We start from the raw sequence: 20642 nt of genomic DNA, 5'->3' as shown, positions 1-20642 counted from the left end.
TGAGGTGTTGCAGAATGAATATTGGCACCCATTGTATTTAGAGCTATCAGAATTTTGCTCTCAATAGCTGATCTTGACCCAAAATCACAGCAGTCTAAAAGCTGATGTGATTTAACACATTAAGCTAATTTGACTTGGCAAGGGAGAATGACTGTTGCTAATTCTGAAAGAAAAATATTGTAGGAATCTTAATTTGATGGATGAAATTATGTAGTACTGAAGTTATGAAAGAAATATGATGTGAGAGTACAAAAAAAAAAACCGAAAGGAAAAATATAAACAAGTAAAAAAAGAAATAGTTGCAGTAGCTGTGTTTGGCCTGAAAGAAGACACTTGTTACAGAAATTTTTTAAAGGAAAATTGATAGAAGTTGTAAGGCAGATCTGGATTTGGATACAGATTCAACTTTATCACTTTCTCTCTTCATAAAATATAGAGGGTTTTTTGCAAAGTTTCCAGTAATCTAAATCAAGTGTTACTAAGAATGATCTTCAGTAGGACTGAGCTTCTTTCCCAAAGCAGCTTCGTGATCAGTGTACCAGCACCATTTCACTGTTCATGCCGCTGGTTCCTCTTTCTGGTTTCATGTTGGAGGCAAATTGTCTTGAAATACAAATAATTTTGTGACTGTGAAGTCTATTGTACAAGTTCTGGTATAACAGAAGCAATTTTTTTTTTCTTTTTAATTGCTCTGTATCTGCATGTAATCATTGAGTTTTAATTTTTCAGTTCTGTGTTTTCCATCTTTTATAAATAGTGTGGAAAATGCACATTAATGGTTCTGTTGTTAGGTTGCTGTTAGACCCCAAAAGTCCTCACTTTTTTTATTCTTTCTCTTATCTCAGCTGGCCAAGAATGTAGGAAATACTAGTTTTAATGATATTATGGAAGGGAACTTACCTAGTCCTTCACCTAAACCCAGTCCATCAAGTGATATGTAAGTACTGAGTCTTTAAGTTTTCTGTGGAATTTATCTGTGGTGTAGAGTGTCTTAAACAGTAACCAAGCCAGGGGAAGGCATGGATGGCTGAACTGGAGGTTTTTATTCCCACTACTATGGAGCTTCTTAGAAGTTCAGTCTCCAGTCATGGAGTCACATTTTACTTCCTCAGCTTCCCTGTGTAGAAAACTCTTTGTTTGGGTTTCAAGGAGCATTATTTGATTCTTGAATGGTTTGAGTTTTGTAGTAAACCCTCAGATAATAAACTAAGTGGCACTAGCTCTACTTTTTCTCTGGTCTTAGTCTCCACAGTCAGTGTAGTTTTTGTATATAACAAGAAGACAGGATAAAATTGACAATGTTCCATATTTGGGGCTTGTTTGCAAGCAAGACATGCAGTGTAACAATAAATAACACACTTTTTATCAGGTAGTTTTCTTCTTCCCTTCTCAGCTTCCAAGTTAGACAAGGTGATTTTAAATTATAATCATTGACCCATTTTTCTAAAAATTTCTAAAGCAAGCTCTATTTTCACACCCCATAGGACTGCACGTAAAGAATTTATCACTGCTAAATATGTAGATCATAAGTTCTCTAGGAAGACTTGTGCATCTGCAGCAGCTAAACTGAGTGAATTACTTGAGGCTGTCAAATCCAGGGATTTACTTGCACTAATTCAAGTCTATGCAGAGGGGGTAGAGCTAATGGAGCCACTGCTGGAGCCTGGACAGGTAAGCTTACCAGGTAAACAATTGCTATTTTAAATCATGTGTATTTGTAAAATGCCCAAGATCTGGGACTGCTGCTTTAGATGATAAAACAAAAGAAATGACAGATGAGAATTATAGGTTTTTTTTTTCTTTCCCTAATGTTGCATCCTTGTGGGGAGGGAAAAGAGCACTTTATTTTTCATCATCAATTGGTCTAAAGGAGTGGGAAATGCAATAGTGATATCATACACTGTTTTGGTGCCTCTATAGTGTGTTGAAAAGCACCTGTTCTGCAGTGTGTCTCTTTTAGAAAAGTCCCAAAGAATAGAGTTGATTGCCCAGGGTGACCTGGTTCCACATACAGTATCATGCCTGCTTTTAAAATAGTGGCTGGAGGAACACATTACTGAGTGTCTGCAAGTCTCTGTTTACTGTGGACAAGGAAAGAATAAATCTGATGACTTCACATCTTCTAATGAGACATTTACACAAGTACAATTTCTTTCAACCTGTAAGATTCTTTTGTGTGTGTATGTGTATCAAGTTATGAGTACTTGATCTTCCTTCTGAAATCAGTAACAGTTTCTGGAAAAATCAGTCCAGGTTGACCTTAATAAGTAATGGACAAATGTTAATCATGAGCAAAGTAGCCTGTTTTTATTGATAATAGATAATTGATGCCATTAACCACTTGCTCAGCAATGTTTTCTCCCAACCTGGAGACATGTTAGAGATTGTTTTCAAGAAGTTGTGTTAAAATAGCTAAATTGACAAAGGACACAGTGCCTGTCTGTGTTCAGTGAAAGGGATAAGTTCAGTATAGTCTCAGCACCTGAGCTATCACAGAGTGCTTATCATGCAAACACATTTCAAATTCTCTGACTGCAAGGTCAGCTTTCTGTATTTGTCATCCACAGCAGTTTCCACAGAATTAGCTCCTCAGACTTCGCAGCTATTACAGGCAGTGGTATCTAGAAAGGTATGAGCACCAATTGAAATGTGGTTTGCAGTTAGGACATTTATAGCAGCATTCTCCTCTGTAAATTCTCTGAGGTTTAATAAAATAATTTTTTTTAATTATGACTTTAATTCTAAGTATATATACTGTAATGTGCTTTTTTAATTGTCCTTGTGTAGGAGTTAATCTAACTTTAGATTTCATTAACTTCTCATGAAACTTTTAAATGGAAATAAACAACATTTCTGTTTCTATTTCAATGCATTAATGCATATGAAATGTATAGAAAATAAAGTATGATTCAATTCAAGTTAGACAAGGAGAAACCCTTTATTATGGCGGAAATGCCCCATGCACCAACTTTGTGCTGGGAACCACACAGCTCTGCCTAAAGAGACCTGGGAGTCCTGATGGACACCAAGGTGAAACCTGGGCCTGCAGGGTGCCCTTGTGGCAGAGGTGACAGTGGGGACACATTGCCATCATGTGAAGGGCAGTGATCCTTCCCTCCACTCAGCCCTGGTGAGGCCACAGCTGCAGTGCTGTGCCCACTTCTGGGCTCCCCACAGCAAGAGTGACTTGGACAGGCTGGAGAGAATGCAGGGAAGGGCCACAAATGTGTCCTGGAGCACCTGGAAGGGCTCAGATACCTGGGGCTGTTCAGCTGTGAGGGGCTCAGGGACATCCCATCATTGTATGGAAACACCTGCAGGGAGGATGGGAAGAAGATGGAGCCCAGTAGTGCCCAGTGATGGGACCAGAGGCACTGGCACAGACTGGAGCACAGGAGGTGCCCTCTGAACATCAGGAAACCTTTTTGTATTGTGAGAATGACCAAACACTGGCACAGGCTGCCCAGGGATGTGGAGTCTCTGTCCTTGGAGATATTCCAGAGCCATCTGGACGTGGTCCTGGGCAGCTGGTCCTCAGTGGCCCTGCTTGGGCAGAGAGATTGTTTTACATGACCTTCACAGGTCCTTTCCAACTTCAACTGTCCTGCCAATCTGTAGGAGTTTTAATGTATGTGGGACTGTGATTTTTGTGATGCTGTTTTTGTAGGAAATAATGTTGTGACTTTGCTTGGTGCTCACCAGGCTGTTGTAAAGCAACAAGTACTGCAAATTTACTCAGTTTTCCTTGGCAAGATCCCTTTCAGTTTCTGATAGCTAAAATGGTTAAAGGCTCCTCAGGGTTGTTCCATCCAGCTGGGAAAAGTGAAAATTTGGTTTAGGAAAGCTGAGATCTCAGAAGTGTAATGCCATTTTCCTTTGAAGCACATGGTGTCTTTTAGAGATAAAGACAATAATCGTTTTCATCATCATTTCCTAATATTTTTCTTTGAAAGACTGTAAAGAGTGAATGAGATGTATCTCATAGGTCTGATATACAAGCTCTGCAGAAATAAGACAGAAATCTAACTTCTCTTTGCATGTGTTTAGGAGCCAGGTGAAACAGCACTTCATTTAGCAGTCCGGACTGCTGACCAAACCTCTCTCCATCTGGTTGACTTCCTTGTACAAAACTGGTATGGATTGCTGACTTTTCATTCAATTGTACATGACAGTTTTGCATGTTCAGAGTCATCCTGGCAGTGCCTTGGATGGTGTTTGCTCATCACTTACAATCTTTCTCCTTAGATATGTTTCAAAGGAGAATAGTTTAGTACCTTTGAGTTAACCTTTGTGTTCCTGATCGGTAGGGAGGGGGAAAGATGTGTAGATTAAAAGCATTGAAAGGAGTTGCATAAAAATAGGAGGAAAGAAAAAAGTCTGTAGTGCATGAGAGAACCTTGATTTAGGGCACATGACAACATGAAGCCATGCAAACAAATAGATCAGGTACAGGAGGGATGGCAGATTCCTAAATGTTCCAAATACAGGACACATGCAAAGGAACTGTAAGAGTAGAAAACAAGGATCTTCGTCAGAAAATTATGAACAGATGATAGATTGACTTTGAAAAAGATGTTCCAATAGTTAATAAGCTGTATTAAAGCTACTGAGAGCATAAAATTGATGAGTAATTTTCAGTATCTAGTTTATTGGCTGAGTTGCTCTTTGTTGTCAAGGAATGTGTTCGTAGAAGTAAAAAACCTTAATGAAAAGTGTGAGTGCTTTTTATAGGAGTATTATTAAAGTAACAGATGAAAAATAACATTCCAATATTTTCAAGCTGTTTAAGATCATAATTTGAAAAATGTTTTAGGAACCCAAATTGCTATTTTCACCTTTATTAAAATATTTTTTATTTTGGATGATTATTTAAAATTTTTCTGGATTTTGTTATGAAGCTTCATAGTTTCTTCAGACAACTATAACCTTGTGTGTGTTTCTGTCTGCTGTGGTTTTTTTTTGTGGAAGTCTCAAATTCAGGAGCATCTTTACAACCCTGTGGGCTCTTACTGTCCAATATGGGTAACACTGGGGAAAGCTGTCATCTCCTGAGCTTTGCTTTTCTGGTTTATGAAAATGTCAGTAACAGTTTTTGAAAAACCTGGGTTTAGAAGTTGAAAACTGAAGGAAATACAGTTTTTTAAAACCCTGTGAGCCCTTTTGCACATCTGTGTTTTCCCCTAAGTCAATGTGTTGTCCTTATATTCCTTCTTACAACTCTTTTGTTCATTCTCACAGCTGCCCTCTTGATAGTTCCTTGACTGCATGGGATTTATTAACCTATTTTAACTGTATCAGAATTATTCAGATATTTCTATTGGGCTAATTTAGCATATTTGAAAAAAGAATTATGGTGAAGTGGCAACTGGCATGACCTTAGAGAGGCCTGAGTCTCTGAGTTTCACATCTTTAGTTTTTTGAATGAACATCTGTAGATTTTCAGTCCTTCTCAATCACAACTCAGGTATTTCCAGTGTCCTTGGAAAAATTCTTAATAGTCTTTGAAAGTAATGTTTGATTTAATTTCTTTTTTTGTCCTACTTCATATTTGTCCAGTAAAGTTTTTATTTATATGGATGCTAGATCTGAAATGAATACCACAGCTACTATACTCTTCTTGATTGCATGTTCTTTTTTTTTTTTTTTAGTGGAAACCTGGACAAACAAACAGCATTGGGTAATACAGTTCTACACTACTGCAGTATATATAATAAGCCTGAGTGTTTGAAATTGCTTTTGAGGGGGAAGCCAACTATTGATTTAGGTAAGTTCATTATTTAAAACCAGAAAATACAGATTTCTTAAAATTTCTTCCCATTATTTTAGCCACTTTTGTTTATTTCTCTGTGGTAAGCAAACTTCTAAAATAAAACTGTGGTAGAAAGATGAAGACCTTGTCAACAGCAAGCATAAAGGAAACATTCAATTAAGAAATTGAATTCTTAGAAGATAATAATGACAAAAATTTCTAATATGAAATACTATTGGCAAACCCTAAGCAGAGTTCAGAGTTCTGTTTCTGACCCATTTTAAACTGCCTGGAATTTAGGTTCATTTTTTATGCTAGAACTTAAATATCTAATTCCACTCTTAGGTACGTGGGCTTTATGTGCACAGCACTTCATTCTTCTGTTGATATCAATGGCAGCTGGTGCTGTGGTTTCATCCCAGCCAACACTGCCACTGATTAGGGAGGGGACACCATCCAGAGAACAAGAGATTATCCTAACTGAGCAAACAGAGATTCCATTTTCAATTAAACTTTTGGTATGCCATTATGGCAAATGAACTGATACAGGTACAGCAGGAGTTACTCCTGTCTCAGAGGTAGGTGCAAAGAGAAGCTGAAAGGCAGCTGAGAGAGCTGATCCCATTTTTCCTGAGTTAGGAAGGCATCCCATGAATCCAGCTAGTTAGGCCCAGGAGTTAAATGTGATCAGCATGTCTGTAAAACATTTACATTCAGTGAGTTAGTGGTATAGGAGAGAAGTTTTTTTAACAGCTGATGCAAACTGGATTTTATTTCTCCCTTTTTCTTTATCACCATTACTTTCCTCCACTGCCTGGTAAAGAACTACTGTATTACTGTATAAATTGAAGTTCATAGTTTAGTGGCAGAAGTGACTGCTTTCCTTTGCCTTTTTATAGGCTTTTAGAATATATTCCAATATTATCACAAATCAGAGAATTTAATGTGACCATTTTTGGTAGTTACAACGGGAAAACCATCTGAACAAGTTTAAGTCCTTTATTGGTCCTTCGATTGAACTTTCTCCTAGGTAGATGCCAGAGGAGTGTTCACACCTTTTTGGTCCCTTGTTTTTTGAGGGTTTTTTGTTGTGGGAAAGAGGGTGTTGTGCTCTTTTTGTTGATTTTTTGGTGTGATCTCACATAGGAACTTGAGTGATCTCACACAGACCCTGAAGTAAGAGGTATATACTTAAAAGCTATCTAGGTATTAACTTCACATAAGTGCTATGTTTTCATTCCTTTTCGTATTAAACCACCTCTGGTAGATCTTTCTACAAGTAAATCATTCATTTAGGGATCTGAATTCTTTCAAAGTCACAGGCCTTTCTGGAGGACTGCTTTGTAAATTCTAGGATTCCTACCTGACATTGTCTGTGTAAGATTTCGCACTGACATTATACATCTCAGTTTGGTAATTTTCAGCTCCTGATCACAGAAATGTTTTACAATCTGGATGTGCTGTGGAGCATTCTCTGTTCCAGCTCCATGGCATTTACTGATGTACTGTGAGAGTACATTTTACCTAGGGTTTATCAACAGCAGATTTGGGAGTTGTTTTTGTTTACTGAGACTTGCTACTGAGCATCTGGGAAGGATTCCATTAGATGCTGTGCCTGAGGACCTCCCAGCAGCCTCAGATATCACCTTCTTTCTTACCAGGTGTTATTTTAAATTGTAAACCATTTTATAGCTTTGATAAAGACAAAGCTAGAAAGTTTTAAATTTATTCTTGTTCAAATATCTTCAAATTAAGGTGTAGATTGAATCTACATATTAATCAAAGTAAAATCTGCTTGGATCAACATTTAGCCTTTTTTTTTCCTTTTTATAAATCTTAGAATTAGTTTTCTTCTTTGAGCTATTTTACCCTGCCTGCTTGCTTCTCTTGCTTATTGAGTTACGAGTTTTATTGGCGAAGGCATTGAGTGGAGATTGAGGTGACGAAATTTCTTTGTATTCTTTGCTGGGGTGGTTGGGAGGGATTTGGGAACTGTTGCAGCAGATGCTGCTGTTCAGGAAGAACCTGATGATACATGAAATGCATGAGCACTTGGAGTGGAATCTTAAAGAGCTGCAGCTGCTATAGAGTAAACAGACATTTTTGATCACTTTTAGGAGTTACTGTGCTACCAGCAGTGAAATTCAATAAATTATTTCTTAACACATCTCTAAGAATTGCTCTTTTTTGTATTGTAATTTTGTAGTAAACCAAGCTGGAGAGACGGCTCTGGACACAGCAAAGAGACTGAAAGCTGTCCAGTGTGAGGAACTGGTAAGAACCAAGCCTGGGGGCAAAGGGGAATGTTTGCTTCTTTAAAAATCTGATTTACTTCATATATCATTACCATTGCATCTCACACATGGTATTGGTGCCAGCTGGCTGTGTGTTGATCTGAAGGCCCGACTGTTTTCTTAGCTAAAACACAGCAGTAATTTTCTTTGTGACAGTTTAAGAAAATGATCTTTCTTCTAGTGGCAGTATTAGTTATTTTAACCAGTGGTTTTGAAGACTTAAGTAGTGGAGGGTCAGATGTGTCAATAAATACACCATTTAAGGAGATTTGGTCTTCATCACCTCAAAAGTTCTTCTTAAAGGCTTTTATATCAGGAGTACTAAACAACCCCACATTAACACTGTCAAGACCTGTTAGGTTCGGACCTTTTGTCTTTTCCTGCTATCGCTTTTTTCAGATTATTTAACAGAACAGGTAGTTCAGAGGTGGTGAAAGTCTCTTTATAAGGAGAATTGAAACAACTTAAAATTACGCTCCTGAAAGGAGGAAGAAGTATAAGTGTAATATCTGGAAGCTGAAGTATAAAAAGATGTAGAACACCAGCTTCTGTGGGACTTTGTCCCTCTACTGAGAATGATCAAAGCAAAAACCTCCTGGAATTCTGAGAATGTGTGAGGGATGTTAACAGACACCAAAAAGATTATTGGTGTTCAAGAAATAAAGGTGTTAAGGAATTTCCCAGGTACTTCTCTGAAGCATTTAGCCAGGAGTAAGGATTTTACATCAGACCAACAAGATTGTTTGTTCTTGGCCCTCTAGGGTGCCAGCAGTATGCATTTAGTAGGCAAGTGAATTTAATTACTATCAAGGCATTAAAAAGTTTAAGTAGTGTGGCAGTTAAGACAAAACCAGAAGGATTTACAAAACACTTGCCACTTATTTCTATTTCTTCTTTTTTCTAACTTTGATGATCTGAGGATATCTACTTTTGCTCTGCAGCTGGTAATTTTAATACCATTCCTGTGACAACTGAAAGTTCTTGTCATGAATTAATTATTGAATAATCAAAAGACCTTGTCCTTCACAAATCAAAGAAATTTTCCATGTTTCTGGGGATGCAAGTCAGCATTTTGCTGTGGTTGATGAGGTGGGACTGACTTCTCAGTTAATGCCATGTCTGCTGTGTAAGTAGGTGCTGTTTCCAGTGGTTTGAGTATTCTGTCAGCTGGATCAAGCAGATCACCTGTGCAGCACACAGTGGGGATGGATTGCTTTTTTCTCTATACTATCCCTTTTCAAAAGTTACATCTGCCGTTAATGTGGACCAGCTGGCTGTGTTACAGAACAAACAGTCAAGTGGATGTTATCAGTCAGCCTATCTAGCAGTTAATAGTTTAGTTATAGTGATACAAATTCCATGAATACCTCACTGATTATTTCACTTAACTCTCATAGAGCATGTAGGCCTTTTCTCTTTTTTTTTTTCTAATTTTTGAAGAGGAAACTATTTCTGCATTTTTTTCCAAAAGCAGCAATGAGTTAAGAGTGAAAAAGAAACACGAATGAGCGCACTGTTTGCTGTGGGCAGTAAAAAAGTACAAGATAAATAACTAGGTGTTTGCATTAAGAAAGCTGTACTAAACTCATTTCTGTTGCATAACTGGAGTCTTAACTGTGTAATTAAATTCAAATTCAGCTCAAGTGGGTTCATGAATACTTACATAACAGATTGGAAATACTGTCTTTATTCCAAGTTTTATTTCAGGAACATGGTTAAAGGCGCTCCTGAATCAACTACTATCAAGTAGACTACATTTTAAAGAATGTGAAGGACTAAATAATGATGGAAAATCTAGGCATTGAAAAGGAGAATTTATCTCCTCAGAATAACCATGAACTGCTCTATTAGGTTTTTTTTGCTGATCATTGAGGTGGTTTTTTTTAAAGAATGTGAAATACATTATTTGGGCTGGCAAAGTCAAGGAATTTGTGCTTAAGACATATTGGCCTCATCCAGGGAGAGAGAGAGGTAAAATATCTAAATGAAGAGTAAATATCTTTTCATTTGATTTGAGTACAAAGATTGTGATTTTGATGGGACAGCAGATGTATGTATCAAAATTTATAAATAGGTTTTGCCTTTCCTTTTTGGAAAGGAGGGCTCCAGATAAATTCTGCTTCTGTGCATATACCTTCTCTTCATGTCATCTTTTCAAATGCTCATCAAACATGGCGACTTCTTTCCATTTTGAGAAAATCTTTCCTTTTTGCCTTTTAGCTCTTTTTCTATACCTCAAACAAATGAAGGATGTTTGTGTGATCATCCTGGAATAATTTTAAACTTCTAAATACTCCAGTTTATTTCTTGCCATTACAAAACTAACTTAGGTAACACCAAAAGAACAGCAAGTACTTTAACAAGACATTTTATTTCTTTTAGCTTTCTCAAGCCAAGGCAGGAAAGCTGAACCCACACGTGCACGTGGAGTACGAATGGAATCTTCGGCAGGAAGAGATCGATGAGAGTGACGATGACTTGGATGATAAGGTGAGTGGGAATTTCTGATACAGCCTTGCACAAAAACTGAACAGCTCTACTCCCTGGAAATAAGTGGTAATTAGAGACCCACTTCAGCCTTTCTTTTCTTACAGATATTTTGGGGGGGAAAAACCCCCTAATTCTGAGGCCTGTGTTAAAGACTGCCTAAGTGCTTTTTGAATATACTTTGTCAACCTAGTTATTATGGGCTGCTTCAGAAGTTTGGTTTTGACAAGACATACAGTATAATATAAATCAGCAAATCTGGACTACTTTGTTGCTTTATCCTCTTCAGAATTCTAAGCTGTTAAATTTTAGCTGCAGGAAATCCAAAGCTTACATACTTATTTGTTTTTCCTTAAATTAATTAAAAACCTAGTTATTGAATAAATAACTGTATTTTTCACAAACTGTGCTGTGCTATTTATTCCTGGGGGTTTTTTTTAAAGAAGTAATGGAAAGGCAAAACTTGAGGGCATAGAATAATTACCATCCTACAGCATGTGAAAAATTAGCCTCAGTGTCCTACTTTAGCAAGTCAGTTAATTACTGTGTGCTCTATTTCTGCAATAAATGCGAATACACCTCTCCTATTTTATATGAGTGCCGCAGAAAGAAGTGTGGACAACTTCTCATTTTCTGTGACACTTGGGACTGAAAAATTCAGAAACCAAAGTAATTTGCATGTCCTCAAGGACAGCAGAGAACAAAATAATCATCTGTATGAGGAGCCTCTGGAGGATGAGAGATGCTGTGCTGGAGATAATAACCTGAACCAGAGCTGCAGGGAAACAGATCGTGCTCCAAATGCACCCATTAATGTACAGCAGGCAAAAACTAATGTGTAAAATTTCTTCAAAGAGCAATTAGATGTGTTTAAAAAGAGCTGTATCACGGATTATATTACTAGTTCAGGGATCAAATAAATCTGATCTGTCAAAAGTGTTTGCTCATCTTTACTAGGCATCAGTGGGGTAATATACTTGATACTTGAGGATAATTGTCTAGTCTGAGTAATGTGCTGTATTCCCTGAAAATTACTCTTAAATTCTAAAACTTCCCAGGCTTTTATTGGCATTTTATTTAGTATATTATTAGTGTGTATTTCCTGCTTTAACATTAATTCTAATTTTGTGTTCATGATGATTTGTTGATGATGGTACAATCATAATTTTCATTTAGAAGAGAAGACCCTTCAGGTTGAATTGCTGAAAAAGGGAGGAGTGGGGGTTTATTTGTCCAACAAAGAAAAAGCTCATGTTCACTAAATTATGTTCTGGTATGCTATTTTCCAAACATACTAACTGTAATTAATGTTTAGACAGCTGTATCATCTTTGTTTTTCTATTCACAGCCTAGTCCTATAAAAAAGGAAAGATCTCCAAGACCCCAAAGCTTTTGTCACTCTTCAAGCATTTCTCCCCAAGACAAACTGACTCACCCTTCATTTAGCACTCCCAGAGACAAGCAAAGACTCTCCTATGGAGCCTTTACCAACCAGATCTTTGCTTCTGCAAGCACAGACTCACCCACCTCTCCAACGTCTGATGCTCCTCCTCTTCCTCCCAGAAATGCTGGCAAAGGTAAGTCTCTCTCCAAACCACACTTGCAAGCAGTGATTTTAACACTGTTGCCCTTCCTTTAACCAAGGACATTGCAATGTTCAAGATACAGCATGTTCTTCTTATTGATGCAGTAGTGTGGTACAATGCATGTTCTAAACTGAAAAGACCTGGGGGACACTTTGTAATAGACTCATTCATAACACTGAACATGAATGGGTGAGGAATAAACTAATACTCTGCTAAATTAAAGTCACTTAATTTTATGAGACTTGCAGCTGCAGTGGATTGTGGTGGTTTGACCTAGATATCTCTAATCTTCAAGTCTGGAGGATATTTTTATGGAACAAAACCTTTTTGCTGTATTATAATTTGTGTAGATCTACTTTTTAGGACAAGGAAACCTTTAATTCCTTTTTATATGTTTAATTTAGAAATTGATAAGTTTTTACAGTAGACTTGTTAGAGAAATCTTTAGTTGTGATGAGGGTTACAGTAAAGTTTAGCACTTCAGCAGTTATGCTGCTGCTCCCTTTTATTAGCACTGCTTCATTTCTCACCTGGTAATTGACTTTGTTTAGGAAAAGTGCAGAGATGCTCTCACCAATTTGTGAAAGAGTAAAAGGGACAGGACAGAGTTGGCATCATGGTTCAGATGCTGTGCTTAAGCACTACTGTTCCATCAGTCTTAGTCATGTACTGGCAACTTTCAAATGAATCCCTTGGCTCTGCTTTTAAACAGGTTTGTTTCCCATTATGAGGCAAAATGATTTTGTCAGGATTTGCATTTTTCACATGAGATTTTGTAATCCATGTTTCCCTGGGGGCTCAGTTGTATTCTTTGTAACTTTACTGTGTTGACCTGATTGTTGGCACTACAAGATTCTACTTTTTCCTTCCAGTCTCCCATCCCTTTTACATGCTCACAGTCTAGTATGGATTTTTCACTGCAGACACAATGTGTACTGGCTTAGATGTTCCTTCATGACCTAGGATAACTGTTTTTTTTGGTCATACACTTGCAAGACTTGGAAATTAATCATGCATCCCATTTCCTGAAGAAGGTTAATGAGGTTGTGTCTGGTATCTGTACACCCTGCTTAGTATGCTGTCAGCTTCCAATACATTTTAATGAACTTTATTTATTTGTCAGTGTATAGTGGAGCTCTCATACAGACTTACCTAGAAAATTGTCTTTTTCTCCAGGAAGGGGAATATTTATGTTTATATTTCATTCTAAGTATGTATTTTGGTTTCTGAAATGTTAGGCATTTTCCCAGTTGTTCCTAAACAAGGAATCAACACAACACCAAAGCTACTCAGAAAGAATTGAGGCATTGAGTTTTCATGTGTTTTCCTGTCAGAGGTTATGCAAAGAAATCCTTATTTATATCACAATGAAATAATATTATAATATCACAAAAATGCCTTCTAATGTAGCATTAACTGCTTCATCAGAGTGGAAAATGTCAGATTCACAGGGTAAGTCAGAGAGGTTGTATTGAACTGCTGTTACATTAAAGTCACTGTGCTTCTCTGCTTCAAACATGCTGAAATTCTACAGTCTCTGAGTGATGCTGGAGTGGAGTTTAGGTTGATATCCACTCAACAATACTATGAAATTAGAAACTTCTGTTGCATACATGCCTGTGTTAAGAGTTGGGGAGAAAAGTAACAAATTCATAGGACAATTCATCAGTGTGGAAAGGTTGCTGTAGTTGCATCATTTTCAGATGCACTTATGGTTCATTTAAACTGTGCTGCTCCTTGTTATCTCCCCTCTTCCAGCTCTCAGATTATTTAAAAGAAAATGAAGCAGAGACTCTTCACTTCCATATAAAAATGTTGACACTTCAGATGTTGACACATCTGAATTTTGAGACAGTCAATTTTCTTTCAGTAGGAAAACATAAACCTGTACATTATTCTCCTATTTTGGATGAGTAGTAATAGAGTATATATCCCTTCATTGAAGTTTACACAACCTTACTTGTCAGATGTGTGTTTTTGTTTAGGAAGTTCATTTGAATATCTTTTGTTTAAGATTATATGAAAACACAGTGTTACTTTTTTCACTAAGCTCCCTAAACAGCAAGAGTAACAAAAGCACTGAATGTGAATTTAAATTTAAGCTCACTTTCTGTCAGAAAACAATCTGATCTTTGTCCCTGTGCTGCTGCGAGGCCCTGGCAGATAGCATAGGCCCCTGCTAGGACATGGAGCCTTCAGGGAAGGGATAGCAGGTGCATCTGCATTTTAGAAGCAGGCAGACAATTTTGAAGTTTCCTAAGTTTTTCATCCTTTGGGACATGCAGATGAAACTGTCTTTCCAAAACTTGTTTTATTTTTAAGAAAACCCCTTCCATGTAGCCCTCTGTTTCATTGCCCAGTGAAGTTGTGGGTAGCAAAGCTCTGTGGAGTTCCTGAGTGATCAGGAAACCATCCACTGAAGTTGTGTTGGGGAGAGGAGGGGAGTTTAAAGTGATTTACATCAGGCACATCGCTCTTGCTCGTGGTTTTCAGTGGACATGCTGGCTAAAAAATATTTTTATAGGTACAATAGTTGGAGGAAGGACTATGGGGAGGTTTTAAATTTCTCCACACATCATTATAACTCATGTCCCGATTTTTCATTTGATAACTTTTCAAAATATTCCTAAAAATGCTGGAACCTTCATGTATTTGTCTCCACACGTCTCATTTGTGGATACATCTTACTTGCTGTTATCTCTGCTATAGATTTAGGTAATCCTAACAGAATGAAAAGTACAGGAGTGCAATGGCTGCCTGAGCCATTGAGCCAACAACTCTCTGCCTTTTCCAATAGTTTATCTAAGCTTATTTAGGGTCAGCTTACTTCTGTTCTCAGTCAAATCTTTAGCCTGTATTATTCTCAAAATCATCTTTTTTATTGCTCTTTTCAACTTATACCTGCATTATGGCTCCAGACATCTAGCAGGTCTTCTGCCTATTGTTTTACAAAAAGCTTTTAAAAAAAATCAATATTTAAGTAATTCCATGACTTGCCTCAGTAGCTAAATAAAATTTTGCACAACCTTCATTGCCAATCCAGTGTGGGGGTAATATTGCTACCTAGCTTTGGAGGAGTGTTAGGCAGTCTAATCCAGGTTTCCTTCACTTTAGCTGAAAGCTAATTGATTTTAGTGATTCTGCCTGTTTATCCCAGATGAGCATGGATGTCAGGGATAAATTCTGTATCATGAAGTTAATTTGGATCTTCAACACTTACAAGGTTGCACAGTTTACAGTGTCTCAGCTCTGACATGGGTACCTAAACCCAAAGGCACTTCCTTTGTGGTTCCAGTGCACTGCAGAGTGCACTGTCTGCAATCATCTGCTCCTTCACTACATCACACTCAATTTCTAACCAAATCAGTTTATTTGAATTTGCTAGTAACTTCTAGAAGTTGTCTGACTGCCTTGCGCACAGGATGAGGAATCTTCTTGGGCTCACTAAGTTGTGCATGTACCAGCATTGCCCTTTGGCTTTGGAGGTGTTTCTGTGGCTGGTGGCTGTGTCAAGGTCCTGAAAAGGATGGAAATCCTACAGGTCTCCATGTGTGGGGTGTTACACTAAACAAACCAATTTTACCTTATCTGATTGAAGAATATTTTCATTCTCCTGGAGTTCAAGTTATCCTTTCATCACACTAACTCTTCTGTGTACCTTTGCTGTTTAAATCAGATTTCTGAAATACAACTGGCTGGAAGTGTCAGGACTGCAGTAAAATTTGCTGTTTCTACTGGAAATGCCACATCAAAGAATTCTTTGGTCATAGGTTTTGTTTTTTTCTTGATTGTATCATACTGTGGCATAGCAGGCATTACACAGTCTCTACTCATTTGTAACTGAAGTTCTTAATTTATAGCACAAATGTATTTATTCTCATTTCCATTACCTCAGCCTTTGAGGTTATCCATGCTTGCAGAATTCTATACTTCTCTTGCATATACTTGGAGACTTTTTAAAAAATATTCTTATAAATGTGTTGCACATTGTGATTAAATAATGCTACTTATTCCACTAAGACTTTGTATTTTTTAATACCATAATAGGAAGGGTAGACTAGCTGATGACTGCTGGTTTCATGGGCTCTTCTATTTCTGAATCAACCCAAAACACAAAATTTTTTAGTATAACTTTTATCTTTTCTTTCCAAACTGAACCTTTTTTTAAGCATTAATTATCTAATGTACTTCAAATACTAATGTTGAATCAATGTATATTCTTAGCTTTCTTATTCAGAGTGATCATGATCATTTTGTCTTTAATTATGCTCTTATTTTCAGTGCTGAAAATGTATTATTTTAGGTAAGGCTAACTGAAAAAGCTTTTAGTAATATCTATGCAATAAGTCACTCGTGAGAAATTTAAAAATAAGGATAGCAACACTTGTTAATGAAAATGCTATTTTTAATTCAAGTTACTTTCCTTTGCAGTGTCCATTCTACCATTAGCAGGAATTCTGTGTTTTCCCCCTATGTCTCATTAAGTGGTAAAAAAAAAATTACACATGAAGTTTTTACACTCTAAACCCACCATTTCTGGATTGAGTGGTAGCAGCTTTGCATGGTTTCACAAGTACACAAATGAATTGTTACTATACTAACTGCACAAACCCTAAAGGGCAATGTACTACTAATTGCACATCTTATCCAGTTATTTACCTTAGTACAGTAATGTTGAGATTATTTGGTCTATTTACACATGAAAGCCTGATCTTTGTAATATGAAAAAGTGATAAAACATGATAACAGTTAGTTCTGTAAGCATTTGCTTTCCAGTAACTGAGGAAAAGAAAGCTGACAGAAGGAAAAGGAAAAACTTTTGGGCCAGGTTTTTTGGGATTTTCTTTTTGGTTTTTGGTTTTTTGCTTGTGTTAGGAAAATATCCTTTACAAAATGTGAACTTCTGAACTATGTGATAAATCATGATTAAGACATCTATTGGATGAGGAGAGGAAATGGCTGGCTCAATTGCTGCCTTGCTAAAATCACAAAATACCTTTGATCTAGTAACTGCTCTGATAATTGCTTAACTATACCTAGCCTAGCCTTGTATAGTTGAGAATATCACACAGGAATTGTTTTGAGCTGCTGGTTTTACACACACATTTATGTGTATATATGTATGGATATGTGTGCAGTTGCTGAGGTGAGCAGCCCTGGTCCCAGCTAGGGCAGTGAGAAAGCTGCAGGAGCCACAGCAGCTGTGACAGCACAGCAAAAATGGGGACAGGGGCAACAGGGCCCAGCCCAGACATGTGTGAAGGAACTCCTGGAGAGCACCACAAACAGTGCAAGGGCATGGTGTGGCACTTGGGATGGGAATTTGCATGGAATGGCATGCAGGAGGGGGTGTGACTCTGCCAGCCTGAGCAGGGAGCAGTGGCATCTGCCACTGGCTTATCAGTGCACGTTGAAAGAGCTTTAAACTAGATTAGAAAGGGGAAAGGGACAAAACTAGGCTTACTCAAGGTAACCCTAGGGCAGCACAGCAGTGTTTGAGGGAGTGTGTGTGCCAGTGAGGGCCTTTGGGCTCATGAGATACAAGGCATAGAAATGCCTCCAAACACTCTTGTAGAAATCAGGGCTTCTCCCCCAAAAACGTGTTAGGATCAATATCCCAACTGAAGAGCATCCATGCCCCTGCACACAGCACAGGCAGCAAACAGGAGGGGCTGGAAGCCATTGTGCAGCAGGAAAACTGCAGTTCCATCATTCTGGGATGGCTCACACAACTGGAGTGCTGTGATGGATGGCTGTGAACCCTTCAGGAGGAACAGGCAGGGAGAGAGAGGCAGTGGGGCAGCCCTGTAGGTCAGGGACTGTTTTGAGTGTCTGAGCTGATGATGGTGGCAGTAGGGTCGAGTGGTGATAGGAACCAGAGAAAGGCCATTGGGCAGATGTGCTGCTGGAATCTGTTAGAGAGCACCCACCCAGGATGGAGAGGCAGATGAGATACCCTGGGAGTAGGGTGTCTGGGAGAAGTCTCACAACTGCTGGCCCTTGTTCTCATGGGACAGGAATGTCCAGGATGTGTCTGGAGTGAGTGGAAGAGAACTTTCCTACTCAGCTGGTGAGGGAGCCAGCAAGGAAAGGCCCCTGCTGGACCTGCTGCTCGTGGAGAGAGAATGACTTGAGTGTGATGGAGGCTGTCTGGGGCACGGGGAATCACAAATTCTTGGACAAGTAAGAGGGAGAGATCAGCAGAGCTGCCACCTTGCACCTCCAGGGGACAGACTTGGGCCTGTTTAGGAGCCTGGCTGACAAAAGTCCCCTGGGAGACAGTCTAAAAGGAATCCAAGACATTGCTCAAGAAGAGAATCCCAAAGGTGCAGGAGCAGAGATGTGCTTTAGGGGAGGATTGGCAGTGTCCGACTCGATGATCTCAAAGGTCTTTCCCAACCTAAGTGACTCCATGATACAGTGTATTTTATAATAATTATACAGACAGTTCATACATCATCAGATCTTGTATTATTTCACCAGTTGTTTCCATAAAATGATTTTGATTCCAGCACTTCCCCTATGTTTTCATTATTCAAAGCATGATGTCATATTATACCTCTTTCTGAAATGACATTTTGAAGTTTTCCTTTATTTTGTTTTTATTTGACCATAATTAATTTTTGTATTTCAGCCATGTAATCATCAGTGTATGACACTTTGTATTCGTAATTATTTCTTCGGTGAGTTTAGTACAGAAAGAAAAGCTAGGAGTCTGAAAGTATGATTTGTAATAATACCTTAAACACCTTTTCCCTGTCACTTTTGTATGCCATGGGAACTTCTGAAAGCTGTGAAGGTATTTTTTGCACCTCCTCAGTAATGTCTGGATATGTATAACTAATGTGAAATCTAAAACATGCCATAAAACCTAACCTAAGGGATTTTAAAAATTCTACTACAGTTTATTTTTGTAGAGAAGATTTCTCCCTCTTATTGGCAATTAAAAGCACCAATTTCACTTCATATCTGAAGTTGAATTTTTGCAATAAGCGCACAACAGTATTTCAGTGCCTTTCCTCCCCATTTTGTCGCTCTGAGCCCGTTTTGGGCGGTTTGTGAGCGGCGCAGTGCGCGCCGCCGCCGCCAGGGGGCGCTGGGACACGCGCTGGGACACTGCGGGCACTGGGACAGGGGACAGAGAGGGGACGGGGACAGACGGTGCTTGGGGGACAGGGGACAGAGAGGGGACAGGGACAGACGGTGCTTGGGGGACAGGGGACAGAGAGGGGACAGGGACAGACGGTGCTTGGGGGACAGGGGACAGAGAGGGGACGGGGACAGACGGTGCTTGGGGGACAGGGGACAGAGAGGGGACAGGGACAGACGGTGCTTGGGGGACAGGGACAGGGGACAGAGAGGGGACGGGGACAGACGGTGCTTGGGAGACAGGGGACAGAGAGGGGACAGGGACAGACGGTGCTTGGGGGACAGGGACAGGGGACAGAGAGGGGACGGGGACAGACGGTGCTTGGGAGACAGGGGACAGAGAGGGGACAGGGACAGACGGTGCTTGGGGGACAGGGACAGGGGACAGAGAGGGGACGGGGACAGACGGTGCTTGGGAGACAGGGGACAGAGAGGGGACGGGGACAGACGGTGCTTGGGGGACAGGGACAGGGGATAGAGAGTGGACAGGGGACAGACGGTGCTTGGGGGACAGGGGACAGAGAGGGGGCAGGGGACAGACGGTGCTTGGGGGACGGGGACAGGGGATAGAGAGGGGACAGGGACAGACGGTGCTTGGGGGACAGGGACAAGGGACAGAGAGGGGACAGACCGGGGACAGACGGTGCTTGGGGGACAGGGACAAGGGACAGCCCGGCTGTGACCGCCACTGCTTCAAGAGTTACCTCACTGTTAGCACCGGATACTGACTGTTCCTGCCCCCTTGCCATTCCTAGATGCATTCCCATTACATCACGAATCAAATTTGATTCGTATTTCTGAAATAAAGAATTAGGAGCTTAAGGCATCATCAATCAAAATTTAGAATGAGAAAAGTTGGTTTTCTTTCAGAAGCATCTCAATGCACAGTTTAAGTTGTCTTGCTTACTTAAGCTCAAAGGAGAAATTAAATTGAGAAAGGGTGAGGATGCAAACTGGGGAACAATCATTAAATGCAGTGGCATTTGACTTGTTGTCAATTAATGGCTTTGTGAACTTGGAAGCAAATTCAGAGGAATGGTTGCAAAATATATAATTTGATTTACAAAAGTAGCCAATTAATTAAGGCCCAAAATCTCTGCTGGGCTTGTGGTTGAAAGATTCTCCTGCACAGCAGAAGACCTTCCAGGACTGTATCTGGAAGAGAATAGATTGAATTATTGACTTGTTAGGGGCAATTCTATTAAATTTTTCTTTTCTGTTTATAAGAAAGAGAGATATCACCTGCTGAAAATATCTGACAGATTCATGCTTAGAGAATCATTGAAGTTACTTTTGTCAGTGTTAAATGTTTCAGCTAAGGAATTTTAGCAAATATTATTTCTCACTGATTTAAATATTTCTATAATCTATAATAAT

General features: G+C 39.1%; 1 protein-coding gene across 4 annotated transcripts in view; it reads left to right on the top strand.

The window, feature by feature from the left end:
• Positions 1 to 20642, top strand: part of ASAP1 (ArfGAP with SH3 domain, ankyrin repeat and PH domain 1) — a 142090-nt gene that overhangs the window by 103605 nt on the left and 17843 nt on the right. For all 4 annotated transcript variants that reach the window (XM_059466295.1, XM_059466313.1, XM_059466288.1 and 1 more), the window contains 7 exons: positions 846 to 937; positions 1485 to 1671; positions 4048 to 4133; positions 5649 to 5764; positions 7956 to 8023; positions 10426 to 10533; positions 11879 to 12107. In XM_059466295.1, coding sequence (XP_059322278.1) covers positions 846 to 937; positions 1485 to 1671; positions 4048 to 4133; positions 5649 to 5764; positions 7956 to 8023; positions 10426 to 10533; positions 11879 to 12107 — 886 coding nt within the window. The remainder of the gene's footprint in view (positions 1 to 845; positions 938 to 1484; positions 1672 to 4047; positions 4134 to 5648; positions 5765 to 7955; positions 8024 to 10425; positions 10534 to 11878; positions 12108 to 20642) is intronic.

This window comes from Ammospiza nelsoni, chromosome 1, assembly GCF_027579445.1.
Source record: "Ammospiza nelsoni isolate bAmmNel1 chromosome 1, bAmmNel1.pri, whole genome shotgun sequence".
Taxonomy (NCBI): domain Eukaryota; kingdom Metazoa; phylum Chordata; class Aves; order Passeriformes; family Passerellidae; genus Ammospiza; species Ammospiza nelsoni.
This window is presented reverse-complemented; position numbering and strand designations above follow the sequence as displayed.